The sequence below is a fragment of the Hylobates moloch genome, unplaced genomic scaffold (assembly GCF_009828535.3).
Source record: "Hylobates moloch isolate HMO894 unplaced genomic scaffold, HMol_V3 SCAFFOLD_1, whole genome shotgun sequence".
Taxonomy (NCBI): Eukaryota; Metazoa; Chordata; class Mammalia; order Primates; family Hylobatidae; genus Hylobates; species Hylobates moloch.
In genome coordinates, this window is record NW_026652276.1 from 93,275,146 (window position 1) to 93,296,919 (window position 21,774).

Genomic DNA, 21,774 nt, shown 5'->3' on the forward strand with positions numbered 1-21,774 from the left:
TGTTAAGGATTTTAGCATCTATGTTCACCAGCGATATCTGTCTGTAGTTTCCTTTTTTGGTTATGTCCTTTCCTGGTTTTGGTATTAGGGTGATACTGGCTTCATAGAATGACTTAGGGAGGGTTCCCTCTTTATCTTGTCGAATAGTGTCAATAGGATTGGTAACAACTCTTCACAGCAGACTTTTTCAATATTTGTGATCACCAGATTCCTTTCTCACTGCCATCCTGTTAATAATTAATACTAGAATCTTACTTGGAATCTATACAATTCCCAATGATCTTTAGTGAAAAAATGCTGCTTCTTCATTTTGAGAACCAGAATCACCTTTGTCCATTCCACTTTTTTAACACCTTTCCCCTCTACAATTCCCTCACTGGAGAAACAATTCATGCCTCCTTGGAGCCTCAGAGCTCATTGAAACCTCGTGAAACAGCTCTTGCTCTGCCTTCTATTAGGGTTGTTTAGATAGACATCGTGTTCCTTCTACCCCCACCCCCAAGATATTCACACTTGATTATACATTCCTTGGTAATAAAAGACATTTTTTTTTTTTTTTTTTGCTATCTCCTGCAGTGCCTTACACCATATATTTGAAAGATCGAATTGAACTGAAGTGCACAAAGGAAGAAAATTAGCTTTATCTATGCAGTCTCAAAATTATTTTTGGTCAAATTGGATTTTTTCATCTATCTTAATGTCTAATTTGTTCATAGTTGAATCAGTCTTGCAGTTAATCTGATGTGCCCATTAAGACTACGGAAGACAGTAAATTCATTTTTCTGATCTGGTGACTTTTAATCATATAGTCACAACCACTCACACAGAAAAATAAAACAGCAGACTAAATAGCAAACTAAGAGCAGAATGATTAATGGAATTATCCCTAGGCCCAAAGGCTATTATACGTAACCCACAGTCTCTGTCTAATTCATTCATTCAGCTTTGATTCAACACCCTTTTGTTAAGTGACAATAATAGTTACCAGTTACTGAATCCTTCCTATGGGCTAAGCACTTGAATAAGGCAGTAATGTGGTGGCTGCCAATATCGGGCTTGCCTTGAGTCCTGGCAACACCAGTTATTATTTGTGCAACCATACGCCAGCTACTTCATTTTAAAACAAGTTATCATAAATATTAGTTATACCATTATTGTTAAAATGTATTATCTCATTGAATCCTCACAACAACCTTGTGAGCCACTTTTATTTCTTCCTACTTTAAAAATTTGCAAGGTACTGGGTGCTGGATGCTGTAGGATTTATAGAAATGACCATGTCTATAAATGACCTGATCCTGCCCTCAAGGACTTTACAATGAAGTAAAAAGGACTGAATTTTAAATAATTAATTATAATCAAAAGCAGAATGAAACATTTCCCATAGCAATGTGAATGCAAAATGTTGGAGAGCAGAGAGGATTCAATGGATGATGGCTTTATATAAAAGGTAGAATATGAGTTGAAACTGGAGGGGTAAAAAGGATTTGCAGAGTCATAACAGAGGTAAAGGACAACCCACAAAAAATGAGGAAGCCACAAAAGCAAAGTATGGCAGCATAAAAAAGCATTAGGGGTGCAACGCTGACCAGGGAGTGTTTCTCAACCTGCCAACTGTAAGAATTATTTTACCGTGGCCCTACCAGGATTATTTTTGTATATGGAGTATATCAGCAAGACAGAGTGCATCACACATAGAAAAGTTAAGGTTGGTTTTGTGAAATTTTTTTTCAATGATATGTATGAGTATTGGGTCATAATATAAAATATACTTCTTATTGTGTGTTGTGGTCTAATAAGTGGGGAAGGTGCTCATCTAGAGAGGTTGGAACCTAAGTCATGAAGAGAGATGTAGTGTGGGGATGAGGCTGGTGTCCTAGAAAAATCATGTCTAGAAAAATAACGCTGTGGGATGATATATTTACATTTGAGATGAGGAATGGAAGAAAGGAAACAAGTTAGGGAAAGCTGCAACAGTCTGTGCCAGCACATCCCAAATTGCTGTGAATCAAGCCTGTTCTGGGAGTTATTAGTAGGCATGAGGAGGGGAAAGTCTTTGGGTGAGCAAATACAGGCATTGTAACATGTAGATAGAAGTGGGTTTATGGTAAAGCTAAGGAAACTAAATCTTTTTGTTTTCGTAAGTCCCTTCCAAGGCTCTGTTCTGAATTTTGTGTTCATAATTTTGTGTTCTTTTTCTTACAAAGGACCTTCAGATTGTATAAACTTTGATACCCATCAAACCTGAATCTTCCTCAGCTTGTATATAAATTTAAGTAGGTGTCTTTTTCACAAAATAGGGCTTCTCAGAGACTTCAAGCTACTGATGTGCAGGCTGGGCGCGGTGGCTCACGCCTGTAATCCCAGGACTTTGGGAGGCCGAGGCAGGCAGATCACAAGGTCAGGAGTTCGAGACCAGCCTGGCCAACATAGTGAAACCCTGTCTCTACTAAAAATACAAACATTAGCTGGGAATGTGCCTGTCGTCGGGCCCTGGGTTGGAGTTTAGCCCTGCTTGGCTCTGCCCGCTAGTCTCATAGTCAGGTCACTCACCCCAGGCCTGGAGGAACGGTGGTCTTGGTGGTCTTCTCTGGCCCCTCCACCTCTTCTCCCTTGTGGGGACCACCCAAGCCCTCTCCCGACTTGCCCAGAGGCTGCATGCCTCTCTGGTATCACAGTCCGCACAGAGCCTGGCTGTAGGACTCCACTGAAATCCCCCCAGTGCTGGCTTTGTGCCCCAGGCACACCCACCTCACTTCTGCCTCCTTTCTGCCGGTTTCTGGCCTGTTTGGTCCCAGCCCCTCCCTGCACTCTCTCCGCAGCTGTGTCTGGTGGGTGATGTGAACCAAGGGACACCCAGGGTCATGGCACTGCCTGGATTCAGTTTGGTAATTGTCGGCAGTCTGTCCCTGGCTTCTGAGCCTGGGGTTTCCTCCTCTTTCTCCCCATCCTGGATGAGCAGGACACACTGGGGAGACAGCCTCCTACAAAGGCCTCCTAAGAGCTGCGCCCTGTGCCGGGAAAGCCTCCCGTATCTCCAAGGATGTCCCTGGAGCCCTCCAGCTGGTGCCTCTGCTGAGGTCCGTGAGCAGCGGGAATAGGCCTCTAGGGGAGGAGTTGGGGACAGGCTTCTAGGGGAGAGCACACCTCCAGGTAGCTGCACCTGTGGCTCACCAGCCCCCTGCACTGGGGCCAGCTTCAGCCTCAGCAGTGTCGGCTCAACAGTTGTGACTGCTGTCAACACAGTGCGGCCAGGCCCTGGAGACTGACATCTTCTGTGGCTGCTTGTTTAAAGGGCATGGGCTGGAGAAAGAGTATGTGATTTTAAAGCTGGACTACCTAACAGCCTCCGATAGCAGATACAGCTTTGCTGCTGTTCTTGAAGTTCAAGGTGATGTGGAGGTGTTGCCGTGACAATCAGGACACCGTGAACAACACGTGCCACCGTCGACCCCGAAGTGGTAGACGGGGCCTGCTTTGGCACTTGATGCTGGGGCAGGGGTCCCTTTCATGGGGACTCACTCTCTACTGCCAGTCTCCCCCGGCAGTTGTCTACTTTCCTAGGCCCTGCCAGCAGCCCCTGCAGCTCTGCCCAGCCCACTCCACCGGCTTGCCCCTCCCATGGCTCAGCCCCACTCACAGCTCATCCCTCCCATGGCTCAGCCCCACTCACAGCTCATGCCTCCCATAGCTAGGCCCCATCTACGGCTCACCCCACCCATGGCTAGGCACCTACCACAGCTCGCCTCTCCCATGACTAGGCCCCGCCCACAGCTCACCCCCCCATGGCCTAGGCCCCGCCCACAGCTCACCCCTCCCATGACTAGGCCCCGTCCACAGCTCACCCCACCCATAGCTAGGCCCTGCCCACAGCTCACCCCTCCCATGACTAGGCCCCGCCCACAGCTCATCCCTCCCATGACTAGGCCCCGCCCACAGCTCACCCCTCCCCTGGCTAGGCCCCGCCCATGACGCCCCTCCCATGGCTCCATGGGCTTCTCTTACCCTCCTGCCTAAGTCTGCGCAGCGCCAGAACTCCTGGCCCCCAGGCCCTGGGGCCGCGGGCAAGGAGGCCTCTCCGCTTGGTGCTGTCTCCATGGAACAAAAACCACACTGCAGCGTTCCAGGACCACAGAACAGACGGGCGGGCTGTACCCAGCAAAGGGGACTGGTGACCAGCACTGGACACTGGGCATCAGCTGAAGACACAGGCTTGAGAATGCATTGCCATTTACCCAGCGAGCTTCAAGATGGATGCTGGCTTTTAACAGAGCAGCCCAGCTGCACCAGAGGAGGACATGGCGGTTTATGTATGGAACATTCTCCTCCAAGCTCGAGGCAGGAACGCCCTCTCCATACCCGTAACCCAAAGCTCTAGGCCAGTGGTTCCCAAGAGTGAGCACGTCCCATAGAAACATCTTGGTTTAACAAGCGGGAGCAGCTGCCACAAGAGAATGGAGGGTCTCCCGCAGCGAACGTGCGCCTAGGTGTCTCACTTTCTCAGGGCTTTCGAGGTGGACTGGCTCCTAGGACCTGAAGCTTTGAGCTGGCAAGCAGGGATGGCTGGGACAGCGCCTGGGCGGGTGGGGTGAAGGCAGGGGTCTACAGAGGGCCTGTGTCAGTTACACAGTCTGTTAAGTTACCAGCCAGTTCAGTGGAAAAAAAAAATAGACTTGGCAACCCACAGACCAAATAAGGAAAACACGTACAGAAGCCAGGCCCCCGGGCTGACTCGCTTCCACCCACTGTAGAAACAGAACCTAAGTGGAGACGGGCCAGGCTGCGAACTGCAGGGTAGGGCGGGTCCTGCACTTTGGGTGGCCCCATCCCTGAGTGACTGGGAGAGAACAGGCTGGGCTGGGGACACCTGTGTCCTCCTCCCACAGGGCAGGTGGACATGCAGAGCCTCCTCTCTTCCTTCCACAAGCCACTGTGTTGGGGCAATCGGCCTTCTGACCACCATAGAGGATGCCCCAGGCTCAGCTTAGGTGACTCAGAAGGCCGCCATGCTGCAGAAAAGGCGCCCAGGGGTTAGCCTGTCCTGGTGGACAGAAGCCTTGGGAGAAGCTGTCAGCTGTGTAAGAAGGGGCTTTCTAACGTTAGGTCTCTCCTGAGACAGCGGCCAGCCCTGGCAGGAGTCCCCACAGGGGTGCTGTGGAGATGCGGACACCAGGCCCGGGCTCTGCAGGGGTCTAGATGCCCCTGAAGGCCCGCCCAGGTCTAAGGCTCTTCCTCTTGACGTCCCAGCAAGGGCTAATCTCGCACACAAGCAAGAGATGGGCACCGGACACTGTGCGCTTCCCCCAGGAACTCCCTCCTAGGCCTCTGCAGCTGCTGGCTCCACGGGCTCTGCACGCTCAGCCCAGCCCAGCCACGGAGCTGGGATTGCAGAGGCCGCACACATGGGGTGACGGGGACTGTCCCAGACACCAGATGCAACACGCCCCACCACGAGCCTGTGCTCTCCCTTGGAACAGCGAGCCTGCCTCCTCACCCTCCTCTCCTCCTCTTCCCCGGGTGGCCCCACAGAGGCTAAGCCTCCCGCCACCAGCTTGGGAACAGACATCACCCTGCTGTTCTCAAAAGCAGGTGTGATGCTGCTTTTGTGATTATAATTGGGAATTTTTAAAAATCTTCGTCTCCACAGTGACAGAATCCAACCAAACTCCTTCCTGAGAAGGGCAGCTCTGGAGGGCAGTGCTCCAGGGGGTAGCAAGGGTGACGGGAAAGGACGGTGTGAGCGGGTGGGGCATGGAGTAAGATGATTTGGGGACCTGGGTGTCTTTAGCTCCTCACTGGCTTGGGACAGGCCGTGTTTTGCTGTAGGGATGGGGGAAGCTGGTCTCACATCTTCCTAAGGCACAGCGGGGCGTGTCTGCCTGGCCTCCTGGGCTGAGATGGAAGCAAATCCTGGTTGTTAAGGGTGTCACCAGGAAGAGGGGGCGTGGTGTCGGTGCTGGCTGCGGATAATAGCTCCTCACGGTCAAGGTTGTGGGCAGGCGGCAACGTGCTGTCAGAGAACGTGTCACTACAGGGCTCCCTGGCGTCTGCGAGTTCACGGCAGATGTGTCTGTCGGCACCGAAAATCCACCGTCCGAGCTGCAGCTGGAGATGAGGGGGACACGAGCCGCTGGCCCTCCCCAGAGAAGAAAGGAAAGGCATTTGGGTCTCCTTCCGCAAACAAAAGCACAGAGACACGACGCAGATGCTGAGGTGTTAAGTAGGTATCATCGTTCTTCTCCTAACACGATAAATTATCTTTCCAGTTGTGGTTCCTATGTCCTCGGCAGCGCTGCCATCATGGCATGGAGACAGTGACGGGGACCTAGACTGGAAAGTTCTTCTTCGTAGGCAGAGACAGTGCAATGACAATATCGTCGGAATCATCGGAGTTGATGTCATCTCCAGGTGGAGGTGCCACGGCCTGCAGCCCTGAGGGAGAGGGGTCTGCAGAAATGAACCACAGGGAGAGGGGTCAGCCACGCTGACCTCAGGGGCTGCCACCACGGACACCCTTACACTGTCTGCTCTTCCCTGGCAGGCAAGACGGTGGCCACCCCCAGAAGCAGTAAGCCATGGGGCACACAGGCCCTCAGAACCAACTTACACACCTGCCAGAAAGCCTCACTCTCCTAGCCTTCAAACTCAGCTCTGAGTATTCTGACCATTTCCCCCAATCAAAACACCTGCAAAAGCAGACATTTGCCAGCATGGAGGAACCTCGAGTCCGCACTGGAGGCATTCCCTGAAAACCATTCCCACAGCAGCAGTCCAGGAGTCTGGGGCCTGGGTGGGCGGCTACCCGTGTGTAGGAGCATTTCTGCTGGGTGCAGTGGCTCATGCCTGTAACCCCAGGACTCTGGGAGGCCGAGGTGGGAGGGTGGCTTGAACCCAGGAGTTCTAGACCAGCCTGGGCAACACAACGAGACCACATCTCAAAAAAAAAAAAAAAAAAGCCAGCTTCCCTGTTAACTTGCTGGCCATTGGTATGGAGGGCAGGAGGGCGCAAGGCACGGATCGCTGTGAGCTTGCAAGCTGCTCGGCCATTCCCCCTTGGATGCTCCTTCATAAGCATCTAGAGCGTTCAGAACTTTCAATCCACTCTAGAATGGGACGCCACCTACAGATGGGATGGAGGTGGGTACCAGAGCTGAAGAAGGGACAGGTCCGACCACAGCAGCAGCCCCAGAGCTCCTTGCGAGGGAGCCTGACTCTTACTGCCTTGAAAGACGAACATAAAAAAGTAATGAACTGCTGATGTGAGATTTTAAAAAGGGAAGGAAATGGCAATTTGGCCATGCCGCAGATACTGTAACTGTGTCAGCCTTTTTTTTCCTGCAACTTTCAAGAAAATTCGTATTAAAGGGGAACTTTATGAAATTAAAAACAGCTTTCATGGTTATCTTCAAAAACAACCAATCAGCTCAAACAAAAGCTTGATTTATACTTTTCACAGAGACATTTCCTTAGGTCAATAAAGCTGAATCCCTGGGTCACTGGGATGAACTTGCCTCTTTAAAATCACTTGCGTTTAGCAAGAGAAAAGGGCAGCATCAACGCACGCTTTAGCCCTGATCAAAGCCTCTAAAGGTCACCAAACGCAGGGTCTGGCGAGAATCGGCTCCTGGAGAACAACTGAAAGCCTTTTGCAGAGCCCGCGAGTCACAGGCTGGCCCGACCGCTTTGCGTGTCTGTACATTCTCCCCGAAACCCCAGGCTGCTCATCTTTTTGAGCTTTACAAATGGAGGTTTTGGAGAGAATATCAAAGTTCAAAGTTTTCTAGCTGTGACGAAACTAGGTTAAAAAATGAAAAGAATAAAATGTGATTTCATACGTGGTATTTCCAGGTCAAACGTGGTATACCGTTCTTAGCTCGTGCAGGAGACTCTAAAACACAGCCCCTAGTGGGACCCCCTGGGGAGGGAAGGCTCTCGGGCTCCAGGTCAGATGCAGGCCTCAAAACGGCCTCTTCCCAACTCTGTGACTCCGCGTCAGCACAGGAGGGATCTCCTAGGAAAGTGACTCCCCCCACCACGGGCCCCCGCACTTACTGCAGTGGTGCTGGGGACTGCCGGCTCCCTGGGCCCGTCCTGAAGGGACATTCAAATTAAGGCATGTGGGTCCTGGACAGGCCTCACCCTTCCTTCACCCCCTGGCCTTCCTCACCCGCACCCTTTGGGCTCAGAAGAGCCTCTTCCTTTGTGGTTTTCCTTGCTGTTCTCTCTCCTCCTTCCCTGACTCCACCCTGGAGACCTAAGGACTCAGCACGGCAAAGCCCTTCGCCTGACCCTTCCCACATGAGACAGCCCCGCACGCCACACTCCACTCCTCAACAGGGTCTTAAGGCTGCCCTTCTCCATCTCCCGACAATCCTGGGTCTCAACAGTGCGCCTCTGCACTCAGCCTCCCTTTACAGGAAGTGTCAATGGGGGGTTTCTAATTGTAGGATAAGACACGGGATCTCAAGTCCATACAGAGCAGCATAGATTTGGGGTGGAGAGTGGCTTTCGAGCTGTCTAGCCCGTTCTCTACTTTAAACATGAAGGGACTGACGGCCAGAGAAAGGCAGGGCCCTGCTGGGGCATCCCCATCAGCTCTGGACAGGGCAGGGATGAGGCCTCACACGAGCGAGGGTGTGGCATCCTGCAGTGCCAGCAGCTTCTTCACTGGTTTTGTACTTTAACCAAGTAGAAAAGGGAACAATCACATGGTTTTACTCAACAAACAAACAGGAGAAATGCTGGCTCGAAGGTGGAAGCCACCTCGGTCCCACTGGAGCTGAGAGCAAAAACAAAGACAGCAAGGACCTTGGCAATTCCAGGCACAAAGGACAAGCTGGGCCAAGGGGGGCCCTGTTGGGGGCCTTCCTGGCATGAGGTGGTGCTTAGTTCAGAGGCAGTTCCAGATGGGACACGCCTCCCTTCCGTCCCGACACAGCCAGGGCTTCCTGGAGGTGGCCACTCTTTGGCTGAGACCTCAGCAGACCAGCTGCCCCGGTGCCAGAATCCAAATGAATGAAATTACCAGGAAGAGCTGCCAGGAAGGGTGGGGAGGAGGCGTCCCCGTGTGTGGCTGAAGCCGATCTCCTCTTGGTGGAAGCTGCGGTGGTGGTTCTTTTACCGGTAGCGCTGGAAAAAAACAGAAAATGCCAGCTGATTCTGCCTTTAGAGAGTACAAACCTCTCTGAGGTTTAGGGCAGGCCTCACTAATTTGCCTGGAGGCAGGTATTCCAATGAAAGCAAACACAGCCAGCCCCGAGCCCCACGACCAGCGCTGTACCCAATATGCACCCATGGTCCAGAAACGTCCGGCGGTGAAGAGCCTCAGACACGTCCCCTGTCCATCTCCTCGGGGACCATGCTGCGGTCAGGCCAGCACGGTTTTATAAGCTGGCCTCAGACGGCTCCCTTCCCTGTCTCCCGTCTGGGTCAGCCCAGCTGCCATTCCCCGGGGACATGCTTGCAGGCTGCATGGCCCTCCACGTCCTGGCTGGGGCTCGCTGCCCAGGGATGGGTCCCCGACCCCTGAGCCCATGGTGTGTCCCAGGTCACATGGGGTCAGGACCATGAGATGCAGATGCGGCCTTGGAGGGAGAAACTGCCCATTTGGAAGTGCAGGGTGGCTGCGCAGCTCCACCACAGAGGCCGAGAACCAGAGCAGTCTGTGATAAGAGGGGAACAAACCCCACGCAGGGTGAAGCAGAGGGGGGGTGACGGAGCGGGGCCGTCTCTTCCCCTTACTGTAAACTCCCCCTCTGCCCAGGCTCACTTCAAGGGGTTTTGATTTCTGCAACCAAGAGAGTCCTAGCGAACCCACCAGGAGGCCTGTGGGAACGCTGCCATCTAGACCCTGCATGCGTCGCCTGTCATATGCTGTGTCCAACATGGAGGTCACATCACAGTTTTCTTTCAAAGGGATGACCTATCAGCACAGCAAAAAGCCAGGCCACAGACTGATGGTGACCTGAGCTACACGGTGTCTGAAGCTCCTCTTCTCATCTTCTCCCAGTAGGGAAGAAGCGACTCTGGAAAGGCCTCCCCTGAGGATCACAACTTCCAGCCCACTCCACCACGTTCGTGGTGCAGCAGGGAGTCCTCAGGATGTGAAGCCTTTACTCTGTCTCCAAACCGAGGTCCCGCCGGCAGGCGGCAGGCGCTGCTCCAGTTTCCGCTACATGCCCTGCGCCCAGTGCTCTGGGCCCGCTGCGGTGGGCAGCCTCTCGTGCCACGTCTGTGTCCCGCCTCCCTGTGACCCTGACTCACCTGTGCCTGGCCCGGGCCAGGTGTGCCCGCAGAGCGGACTGGATGATGACAATGGCCTCCTCCTGCACAGGGCTGCCCTCGGCCTGGGTGATGGGGCTCGGAACGCAGGGCACAGGAGAGCTCTGGGGCGCAAGGACGGCAGGGAAGACGACTGTTTGGCAGCCCCCTGGTGGCTCCTGGCGCTCGGCCCCCAGGGCACCCTGGGCATCAGGGAGACAGGAAGAGCTCAGTTTCCTTTCCAGGTGGCCCTGCCTCCCAGGAATTGCTGGTCAGTGAGCAGCCTCCTGGTGGCAGGTTCTGAATTTTTAAACTGCAGGGATTCTTATTTATTTATTTATCTATTTTTGAGACGGAGCCTCGCTCTGTCGCCCAGGCTGGAGTGCAGTGGCGCGATCTCTGCTCACTGCAAGCTCTGCCTCCCGGGTTCATGCCATTCTCCTGCCTCAGACTCCTGAGTAGCTGGGACTACAGGCGCCCGCCACTACACTTGGCTAATTTTTGTATTTTTAGTAGAGACAGGGTTTCACCGTGTTAGCCAGGATGGTCTCGATCTCCTGACCTCGTGATCCGCCGGCCTCGGCCTCCAAAAGTGCTGGGATTACAGGCGTGAGCCACCGTGCCCAGCCTATTATAGGGATTCTTAAACAAACACCTGGTCCTCAATACAGAGGAGGGGCCGGCATGGCCTGCATCTATCTTTAGTAGTTTTTAGCTACATCTCCATGGAGCTACTTGACTCTCCGGCAGCTTAAGGCAATCTGGCCCTAACGCCACATCCATCCGGGGCCTGTGCAGAGGTGCCTGCGCAGAGAAGCCTGCATGGCCTGCATGGCCAGGGATGGAGCGCAGGGGACGCCTGCTGGGCAGGCAGGGATGTGGAGGCTGAGGGGTGCCCTGCGCTTTCTCGGTGGATGGAGTGCGAGATGAGCAGCTCTGGAGACGGCCACTGGGACGTCCAGCGCCCCGACATTACCTGGTCTGGGAGGCCTGGCACGCTGGGTGGCTCTGAGCCATGTGCTTTGCTTGCTAAGAGCTTTGTCCGCGCCAGATGTCCCCTGAAAGCTGCCTGAAGCACCACAGCCGCCTGTCAGGGAAGGAAGCAGGGAGAGAAAAGCAGGTGTGAGTGCCCGGGGCGACGGCAGGCGAGAGGGAGGCGCCGAGGGGAGAGCTGCCACGGTGGCAGAGAACACGACTCCCCTCACTGCTGCGCAGCCACAGTCTCTCAAAGAGCCATCCATGCTCCCACTCACCCCAGTCTGGGAGAAACTCACCGGCACCCCAGGGAGCACAGGGCACGGCGCCTGTCAGCATGGTAGGGACTCTGGGAATGGCAAGGGGCCCGCTGCTCACTGCAGTCCCTTTCAGCGGCTAATAGGAGCTGGTATTTCACACATGGTTATGTTTTCATGTTGGAGCGTTTTTTCAGGTTGGAATAGTTTATTGGTTTCATCTACTTTCCATAGATGTCTTCTAAATCAAGCAAGGGGCCAAAAGACCTCTAAAGTGATCTTAAGAGAATTATTCATCCTTTGAACTTAATCTTAAATGATTTTCTTAGGAAATGTGGCTGGGTGCAGTGGTTCATGCCTGTAATCCCAGCACTTTGGGAGGCTGAGGCAGGATGATCACCTGAGGCCAGGAAATTCAGATCAGCCTGGGCAACATAGCAAGACCTCGTCTCTACAAAAAATTAGCTGGGCACGGCACACACCTGCCATCCAGTGCTTTGGGAGGCTAAGGTGGGAGGATCCACTGAGCCCAGGAGTTTGAGACTAGCCTGGCCAATATGGTAAAAACCTGTCTCTACTAAAAACACAAAAATTAGCCAGGCGTGGTGGCACATGCCTGTAGTCCCAGCTACTCAGGAGGCTGAGGCATGAGAATCATTTGAACCTGGGGGGCAGAGGTTGCAGTGAGCCAAGACTGGGCCACTGCACTCCAGCCTGGGTGACACAGTGAGACTCTATTTAAAAAAAAAAAAAAAAAAAAAAAAAAGGACATGGAAGCTCCGTGAGAAGTTCACGCTCCATTTTCGGGAAGCACTTATTTTTTGAACGATCTGCCTCTAGCCCTGTGAACCCTCCGAGCCTGATAGATGGGCAGCTCTCAAACACGTTAGAAGAATGACAAGCGTGCCCACTGAGCCCCACGCCACATGAGTTTAGCAGGCTTGCCGCTGTTGGAACAGAAAACACCTTTGTTTTGTCTTAAAGCTGGGGTGGGAAAAGAGCTCAGCAAAGGAGGGCAAGGCAGCGCCAGCTATTAACAATGAACGACCCGCCAGTGTGGTGACCACGTGGAGGCTGCCCAGAAGCTTCCGGTAAAGCGGCTGCTAGGTATGGGGGGTCTCTGCACCAGCTGGAGGGGTGAGAGCGGCACGCATCTCCGTCACGCCACACACTGCGCACACTGGGAAACCCCACACTCACCACAGCCCCACACAGGCGGCCTCACTACTGTCTTTACTTAGAGATGAGGACCCTGAGGCATGGGGGACACCAGGGAGAGAAGCAGGACGGGGAGACGGCACCCACCACTGACTGACCTATCGGCCGAGGAGCCCGGATCCCCTCACCTGCTCGCTGGAGGGCATTTACCGAACGCCTCCCATATGCCAGGCGCTAGTCTAGGCACCAGAGGTGTTGTGGCAAAAAGACAGAGCTTGCATTCTGACGGGAGGCTGGCAAGAATAACCACAAAGTGAGATGCCAGGCAGGGGCGTGTGCTAGGAACCGCAGCCGGCTGTGGGGACCGGGAACCTGTGCAGGCTGTGGAGGGTGGGCAGGTGGGAGGCTGACGTGCTGGAGACCTCGGGATGAGGGCCTGAGGGCTGCTGGAGGATGGGAGGGACTGTCAGAGACGGGGATGTTGGAAGTTGCCACTGCAGATGTGTAAGATGGGTATGGACAAGGGTGTGTCTGTGGGGCAGGTCTAGGGACCAGGAGGCCAGGCACGGAGGGGCTGCAGAACTGAACGCTGAGGACTAGGGCAGTGGTGAGCAGGGGTCCCTTCCTCAGGGGCAGTGTAGTGGTCCAGGTGGGCAGTCCAGCTATCTGCTCGTGGAGGGCGCTTGTGTGGCTGTGGCCTGGCCATCAGATGCCAACATGCTCCCACAGCAGCTGCGCGCAGGCCACTGAGCCTGGTGCACTGCCCACACCCGCGACCATACTGGCTGTCCTGACTGCAGAGTATGAACCCCGTGAAATCTGGACAGTGTCTGGCTGATCTGTTACAAGCTCCTCTGGTGCCCGGCACATGGCAGGAGCCCAGCAAACACTTGTGGATGAGTAATGTGGCCAAGGGGAAGGGGAAGTGGGTGGGGCAGGGGGAAGTCAAGGCCCGCCCTGACGGCAGAGCTGTCAACCCTGCTGACATCAGATGCACCTGGGGAGTGTGAGGACAAGCAGGTGCCGAGTCTGCCCTGCCACTGAGAAGCAGCTGCGGGCGAGGAAGAAGGCAGCGTGAGAAGCCCTGCGGCCCAGCACCAGCTCTGAGAGACTGGGGCTGGGTCCTCTCCTGCAGTCTAAGTGGAAATACACTGCTGTCCCTGAAGAGGCCCTAGAGGAGAGGGGAGCATCTCAGAGGCCACCAGGACGCCAGCAAAATAAAGACCTCACTTCCTAGCTCCTCCCTAAAAAGGGTCATGGCTGGAACCGCACTGTTCATCAGTCTGTCAGTTCTCAGCTGTGGGTGACATACTCAACCTTCATTCCAGTTCCATGCCCTCGCCCCGTCTCAGACTCCTTGTCCCACTGGCTCTGCTGGGATGCCCTCCCCTCACTTCCCGGTCCAGCGAGCTCTGACGTGTCCCGCGAGGCCCACCTTGCATGTCACCCCTCGCAGGGACCTCCTGGCCTTTGTGTGCAGGGCTGGCCACCACCAGCGCCACCCCAGGCTGTAACCACTCGTTCACTTGTGTGTTTGAGCCTTTGCATCCCAGGGCCTCTGAGACTGCTCCACGCAGGGCTGGTGATCAGTGAATGTGCATGAAAAGAATGAATGAATGGAAGGAAGGAATGAATGAAGAGATTTTGAAAGTGGGAAATTATCCAAATATTTATTTGATGTTTCTATTTCTTATGTATTTTATATTTAATGTTGGAGTCTGGTTTGGTTTCATGAAAATAATGACTTCCCAGGCGCGCTGGCTCACGCCTATAATTCCTGCACTTTGAGAGGCCAAGATGGCAAATCACCTAAGGTCAGGAGTTGGAGACCAGCCTGGCCAACATGGAGAAACCCCATCTCTACTAAAAATACAAAAATTAGCTGGGCACAGTGGTGCGTGCCTGTAATCCCAGCTACTAGGGAGGCTGAGGCAGGAGAATCGCTTGAACCCAGGAGGCGGAGGTTGCAGTGAGCCGAGATTGCACCACTGCATTCCAGCCTGGGCCACAGAGCGAGATTCCGTCTCGAAAAAAAAAGAAAAGGAATCAACACATCTTTAAATATCCCCTCACCTACTTTACAACAAAATACAAATCCAAATTTCGAAACTGAAGAAATAAACCTCGCTTACCTCATCCAGAACAGCCTTTTTTTTCTGAAAAAAAGAAAAAATATGTGAATTAACACGAGAAGGATGAATGTTTCCCCACACAGTGGTTTTCATTCCTTCATCTTGCCAACAGGTGTCGATCAAGCCAACAAGAGGCCTGGCTGCCCTGGCTCCTCCCTCCCGAGCTGCCAGGGCCCAGCAAACAAACATCTTGGTAAGGAGGACGAAAGTGAGAGGCAGCATTAGGATGGCGGGAATTCTCCAGGAGTCACATGAGGTGGCCCAAGCTGCAGATGAAGGGATGTGTCTGTGCCATGTGCCAGTCCCCTGGCTGTGCGGAAGGGACTCCATTAGACCAAGCTGTGCACCTAAGGAGGTGGATGTGGGCCCCATGTGAGAACGCTCTCACAGCACAGGTGTCCGGACCACTGTCCTCTCTGGATAAGCCCCAGAATTCGGAGGCTGAGGCTGCCTGCCGGGGACGTTATGAAGGGGACTTTGGTTCAGGCTCCAACCTGACCTGGTCATCAGTCACCCTTGGGTGTCTTGGGAAGTTTCTCAGGCTGCAGCTGACACACAGCGTCACAGTCAGTAGAGAGGGTCCCTCGGAGCACGTGGTCTTATAGACGTGAGCGAAGTCCTCCCCGGATGTTGATGCCAAGTTAATCAATGTGCACTTAATGGCACGGAATGACCACGGCCGGATGACAGGTACATCAGCCGGCTGATTTTCCATACTTATCAGAGTGCACGGACCACGTTTGTACTACTGTACACAGGATCTTTCCCTTGGGAGATTAAGGAGGAACTGAGTACAAGGACCAGCAGAATATAAGATGGAAGCAAAGAAATATATATACTGAATAAGAGAGAGACCGACAGACAGACAGACAGACAGACAAGCCAGGGTCTGCTTAGCACCTAAAGGGAAGTCACTAAGTTTTCTCCCACCCTTTCGGGAGGACCAGGAGTTGGCCCCGCTAATAAGGAAACTGCTTTTCGGACGAAGACAGCTGTGACATGAAGGACACTAAGGCCACAAGGGGAAAGGTGGTGGGGACAGACCTCATGGAGGCCAAACTCTCCCCTATAGACTGCCAGCCAGTTACCAAGGGAAACTCGTTTCTTTAAAATGGCGAAAGCCAGCAGCCATGACCAGGTTAGAAACACAAACAGGGGCCAGCCTGGCCCATCCGTGTCCCGAGGGGATGGGGGTACACAGCCTCGACGTGAGACATTCTTGCCAAAAGCAAACCTCGGTGAATCAGAGCTGGAGACCTTATTTCTCATTTATGGGAAATTAAGGGGACAGAGGAATAAGTTAATGACCCCACAAGGAAACAGATCCAGGACAGGGAACATTCTGTAACACACTGGCCTGCCCATTGCCAAAGAAAATGTCTTTAAAAAGAAAAAAAAAGGCCAGGCGCAGTGGCTCACACCTATAATCCCAGCACTTTGGGAGGCCAAGACAGGTGGATCACCTGGGGTCAGGAGTTCGAGACCAGTCTGGCCAACATGGTGAAACCCTGTCTCTAATAAAAATACAAAAATGAGCTGGGCGTGGTGGCACACGCCTGTAATCCCAGCTACTTGGGAAGCTGAGGCAGGAGAATCGCTTGAACCTGGAAGGCAGAGGTTGCAGTTAGCTGGGATCACGCCACTGCATTCCAGCCGGGGTGACAAGAGCGAAACTCCATCTCAAAAAAAAAAAAGAAAAAAAATCTAGGTGTGGTAGCTCACACCTGTAATCCCAGCACTCTGGGAGGCCGAGGCAGGTAAATGGCTTTAGCTCAGGAGTTCAAGACCAGCCTGGACAACACAGCAAGACCCGTCTCTACAAAAATTGGCCAGGTGTGGTGGTGCCTGCCTGTAGTCCCAACTACTTGGGGGGCTGAGGCCGGAGGATTGCTTGAGCCCAGGAGGTCAAGGCTGCAGTGAGCTGTGATTGTGCCACTGCACTCCAGCCTGAGTGACGGAGTGAGACCCTGTTTCTATGAAAAAAGAAAAAAAGGGCTGGGTGTGGTAGCTCATGCCTGTAATCCTGGCACTTTGGGAAGCCAAGATGGGTGGATCACCTGAGGCCAGGAGTTAGAGACCAGCCTGGCTAATAAGGTGAAATCCTATCTCTACCAAAAATACAAAAATTAGCTGGGTGTGGTGGTGCGTGCCTATAATCCCAGCTACTAGGGAGGCTGAGGCAGGAGAATCGCTTGAACCCGGGAGGCGGAGGTTGCAGTGAGCCAAGATCATGCCATTGCACTCCAGTCTGGACAACAGAGCAAGACTCTAACTCAGAAAAACAAACAAAATCGGCCAGGGTGAACTGTTGGTTAAAGAAAAGAAAGGGCGGGGGCTGCTGTGAACTACAGTAAGGAGACATAACCAACCAACCCCAGGCTCTGACAGGACGTGGGTTGAGAACATCCGAGACCCAATGCTGGCGGGAAACAGATAGCTGCAGGCGGCATCTCGGGACATTTGGGAAATGTGAATAGGAAGGGCCGTTAGGTGAGGATAGAAAATTGCTGTGACAGTCCTAGGTGCAGTCACAGTGCTGTGGTCAGGTAGAAGACACTTTTTCTCAGAAGATACATGCCGACGTTTCATAGTATCTAAAACTTGCTTTCGAATAGTTCTGGAAGAAAACTGTATGCAAAGAAATCTGGCGAGTTATTCACTGCTGCACAAAATGCACCCAGAACAGAGGAGTCAGTGTGTGAATGAGGTTTTTATTTTCTGTATGTTACGGTGCTCAGACACCTGGGGCCCGGCTGGCCCTCCAGGCCTAGTCATTCCTGGAGAGTGAGTGGCTTGCCTTGGAGCACGAAGACTCACAGGGAGCAGCCCGGGTCGCCCCAGGGAGTCTCACCTTGTGCTTGTACACCTTCCACTGGGCCTGCAGGACTCTAGCTGCGGCGTCTCTTCTCCCATCAGAGCAGGGGGAGCGGGGCCGCGGGAGCCCCTCCTCGCTGGAATCCGGCGGCCAGTCTTGCTCGCAGTGCCTGCTGCTGAGAGTGGGAGCTGGGAGCTCTTGGGCCTGCAGGAAATTGAAGGAGTAAGAGGACGATGAAGTCAGGACAGGGACAATCAGTATCTGGCAAGGGGACAGGATATTACTCGGCATGGTGCGGCTGTGCTTATCAGGTGAGTCTTATTAATGTGGAAGAGATAGCTGTTCCACACTGGTCTGCAGGCCACATGACAGCGGTCTCTTGTACTGCTGAGAAACAGCGTCTAGGCGAGCACACAAGTGCAGACGCGCTTCTCATTAAACTCCCTTAACTCTGTCTGGCAGTGCCTCCTGGGAGGGAGAGAGGACGCTTCTTCACACAGCCGTCACACACTCACTACACTCAGCCACATTTTGTTCCTGCAAGAATTGTCTGTTTTTCTGGGGTCCTTTTCTGTTTTCTAGTTTAATACTCTAAATTATAAACATGGGATTTCTGGGATTGAAAGCAATATATTTCTAGCATGGTTTTTAAGGTAGAAACAAGCCAGGATTGCTATAACGGCCATTGAAATAACCATGATTTCAGGCTGGGCGCAGTGGCTCACACTTGTAATCCCAACAATGTGGGGGGCCAAGCAGGGAGGATCCCTTGAGCCCAGGAGTTTAAGACCAGCCTGGCCAACACAGCGAGACCCCATCTCTATGAAAAAATTTTAAAAACACCCGGGTGTGGTGCACACCACCGTGGCCTCAGCTACTCGGGAGGCTGAGGCAGGAGGATCGCTTGAGCCCAGAGGTCAAAGCTGCAGTGAGCCCTGATTGTGCCGCTATAGTCCAGCCTGGGCAACAGTGAGACCCTGTCTCTAAAAAGAAAAAAGAAAAATTATGATTTCTAACACCGATGACTGCAAATGTATCATCCATAGGACACTACCCAATACAAATGAAAAGGCCTCTAATTTCAAGAATGCAAGCTTGGTGGAGAGCACGCTGTTGCTGAAAGCCCTCCCCGGAGGGCGACACAAGACTGCTTCCAGTGCCCACCGGGCCAGGCACCGGGCGCAGGTGGCCCGTCCACAGACTTCAACAAACACAGAACGGCTTGCTCTGGCTTTTCATTTTCTGTGTGTTAACGATGCTTGGGCATCTGGGGCCTTGCTGCCCCTCTGGGCCTGGCCAATTCCTAGACAGTGAAGGGCCTGCCTTTGGGCACGGCCATCCTATGCGAGCAGCTAATCCAGCGCCCACACTCAGAATCGCCTCCTGCATTGGGCCCCACACTCCAGAAGGCAGTGTTTCTCAGCCTTAATCACCCAGGGCCAGGTGCGGGACAGCTCAAGACCACCCTGTGGCCCAGGTCCTGCTGAAATTCTTCAAGCTTCCAGCCCACCGGCCCTAACCAGCTGGCTCACCTCACCTCGCTCGCTGCTTCTCATGATAAAGGCCCTGGCCCCGGTCTTCTGCACGACCCTACCACCTCCTGGCCGACGCGCCGTTCCTGCGTGGCCTTGCATGCCCTGCCTCCTGTTTCTAGGGACCTGGGAGTGTAAACTTCCTAGGACGGTCACTTGGGTGTGTGCACATCTTAATATCCCTGACGAAGATGCCCTGGGTACATCCACACAGCCAGCTGTTTCCAGACCCCTTTAGCTGTGGCACCAAGTTGCTTGGCACCGGCATTCCGGCCCTGTGTTTCCACATTCCGATTTTGTAACCCTAAGAAGAGCCTCATCTTCCCCCAGTCCTGACACATTTTCAGGCCTCTGTTCCACTAAAGTGAGATCATCTGTTAGTACGTGGCCCGTGCCAGTGTGATCAGAAAGGTAAAATCAGCTTCTCAGAAGATAAATGAACATTTACTCACACAACTACAGACAGCTAAAAAAATCTAAATTTTCACATGCTTATAAATTCCTTGAGGCAACTCTTAAACCGACTCTTGTCACTCCATTTAACCTACAATTAATCATTCCCACGTGAATGCTGAGAGCTGATTCCCCTCCTCGGAGAGCTGATCACTCAATTAATCCCACTCTTCCTTTTCTCTAAAATAGAAATGTTTCCTGAGAAGGAAAATAACACAAAGCTAATACATGCTTATTACGAAAAATTCAGACAATACTAAAAGAAAGTAAAACAAAACAAAAATTGCTTATAACCCCACTACACAGAAAAGGCTGTATTTCAGCAGTTTTCAGACACTTTTGTTTTCTCTCTCTCTCTCTCTCTCTCTCTCTCCTCCCTCTATTTTCAGACCTTTTTCTTTTCTCTTTCTCTCTTTCTTTTCTTTTTTTAGTGAGACAGGGTCTGGCTCTGTGGCCCAGGATGGAGGGCAGCGGTGCTACCTTGGCTCTCTGCAGCCTCCACCTCCTGGGCTCGAGCGATCTTCCCACTGCTGCCTCCCGAGCAGCTGGGACCACAGGCGGTGGCTTCTATTGGTTTTACCCATGAGCTCCTCTTAGAGCAAACTGCAGCCTCAGGATGGTGACACCAAGTTCCTTGCTTTTTGTATGAACATGCATGGGCTCACACCTGCCCTCTGAAGGATCCTACCCATTGGAAGGGGATTTGTGAGGACGCCCTTCTACCACCAGAAGTGCAAGTGCAGGCAGCACCAGCCATGGTGAGCAGAGCATGGCTGCGACCCTCCAGGGAGGCAGCAGAGAGCCAGGGACCTCGGAGCCACAGAGACACCACCGTGACCAGCTGCCCCCAGGTAGCGTCCACACACACTGAGGGAGTGGAGAGGCAGGAGAGCATCCGGCTAGGGTCCCTGCTCACCTGCCGGTTCCCTGCTAACAGTCACTCCACGTTCAACCCGTGCACAGCTGAGTGATGGCAGGGAGGGCACAGGAAGCCCCACCCCACCCAGAGGGCAGTGCCCACTGAGGCTTTGCCAACCTCGTGTTCTGGAACTTAGATGAGAGGAGAGGACGCATGCCCAGGTCCATGCAGGGGCCTGGTTGAGCCTTCGTCCTTTCCCCCCAAGCCCCTCCTGCCTCTCAGTGACAGCTCCGGCCTCATAACTACACCCTCCGCATGACCGAGCTTTTGGGGAACTCTTTACTCACCAGCCTTGAGACTCAAATATCAGTTCGAGAAGTCAATTTGTTGACAGTCAATTAATCCAAAACCCCGGACTTTGATACACACGACACGAGTTATAGAAATCAATGGTGATGATAAAAGGGAGTGGGATTTTCAGTGGATGGTCAGAAAAACTCTGGGCAGGGAAACGGTCGGAACCGTCATGACCAGCCAAAGTCTCACCGCACCTGACGGGAGACTCAGCCGAACAGTCACTGTACCTTATGAGGAACTTCCGGGCGATCCTCTTTCTCTTCTTTCTTCACTTCTTGCAGTTCTTGGAGCTTGCTGGTAAGCGTCTGAATCTCCTCTCTAAGGCGGAAAGGGAAAAGATGAGACACCTCACCCGTCACTATGTGAGGAAGGCCGGCGCAGGGCAGGGTGGGGCGGGCGGTCCACGCTGAGACAGGGGGACACCGGGCAACCTGTAGAGAGCTGGTGGGGCCACGTCTCCCTGAGCCACTGGGCCCCAGCTATGACCTGATGGCCCCAGAAACCATCGCAGGCCGGGACTTCCTGTTGTCTCCCGCTCTAGGCTGGAAGCCCCATGAGGCCGGGGCTGAGGACCCCCAGGGCCCAGCACCTCTCCTGAAACAGCTAAGAACTAAAAAGAATCCATTGTGTGAATGATAAGTAAGTAGGAGGCCGAGTGCGGCCGAGGCCAGAGGATCACTTGAGCCCACGCATTTGAGATAAATAAGCAGGGATAACTGGGGTTTTAGTAAACAGTATGAACAGAAGGCACTGCAATTTAGATATTCATTCCAGGTACTAAAGGCAAAAAAAAAAAACTCATTTCTGCACATGTGCCCTTTCGGATTTACTTTAATGCTAGCCTTCTGACGGAATTCAGTCAGATTTCTCCTGAAAATGAAATGTTTTCTTTCTTTTCTTTTCTTTTCTTTTTTTTTTTTTGAGATGGAGTCCCACTCTGTCGCCCAGGCTAGAGTACAGTGGCATGCTCTCTGCT

General features: G+C 53.1%; 1 protein-coding gene across 8 annotated transcripts in view; it reads right to left on the bottom strand.

Moving 5' to 3' along the window:
• Positions 1-1,713: 1,713 nt before the first annotated feature.
• Positions 1,714-21,774, bottom strand: part of IQCE (IQ motif containing E) — a 54,228-nt gene continuing 34,167 nt past the window's right edge. For 7 of the 8 annotated variants that reach the window (XM_032755745.2, XM_058442180.1, XM_032755739.2 and 4 more), the window contains 6 exons: positions 21,026-21,116; positions 17,634-17,801; positions 14,783-14,806; positions 11,237-11,347; positions 10,264-10,463; positions 8,871-9,129 (listed from right to left, as the gene is read on the bottom strand). In XM_032755745.2, coding sequence (XP_032611636.1) covers positions 8,886-9,129; positions 10,264-10,463; positions 11,237-11,347; positions 14,783-14,806; positions 17,634-17,801; positions 21,026-21,116 — 838 coding nt within the window. In that variant the 3' untranslated portion in view covers positions 8,871-8,885. Of the gene's footprint in view, positions 6,448-8,870; positions 9,130-10,263; positions 10,464-11,236; positions 11,348-14,782; positions 14,807-17,633; positions 17,802-21,025; positions 21,117-21,774 lie in introns of those variants that run through there. The other variant, XM_032755740.2, reaches the window with a different exon arrangement.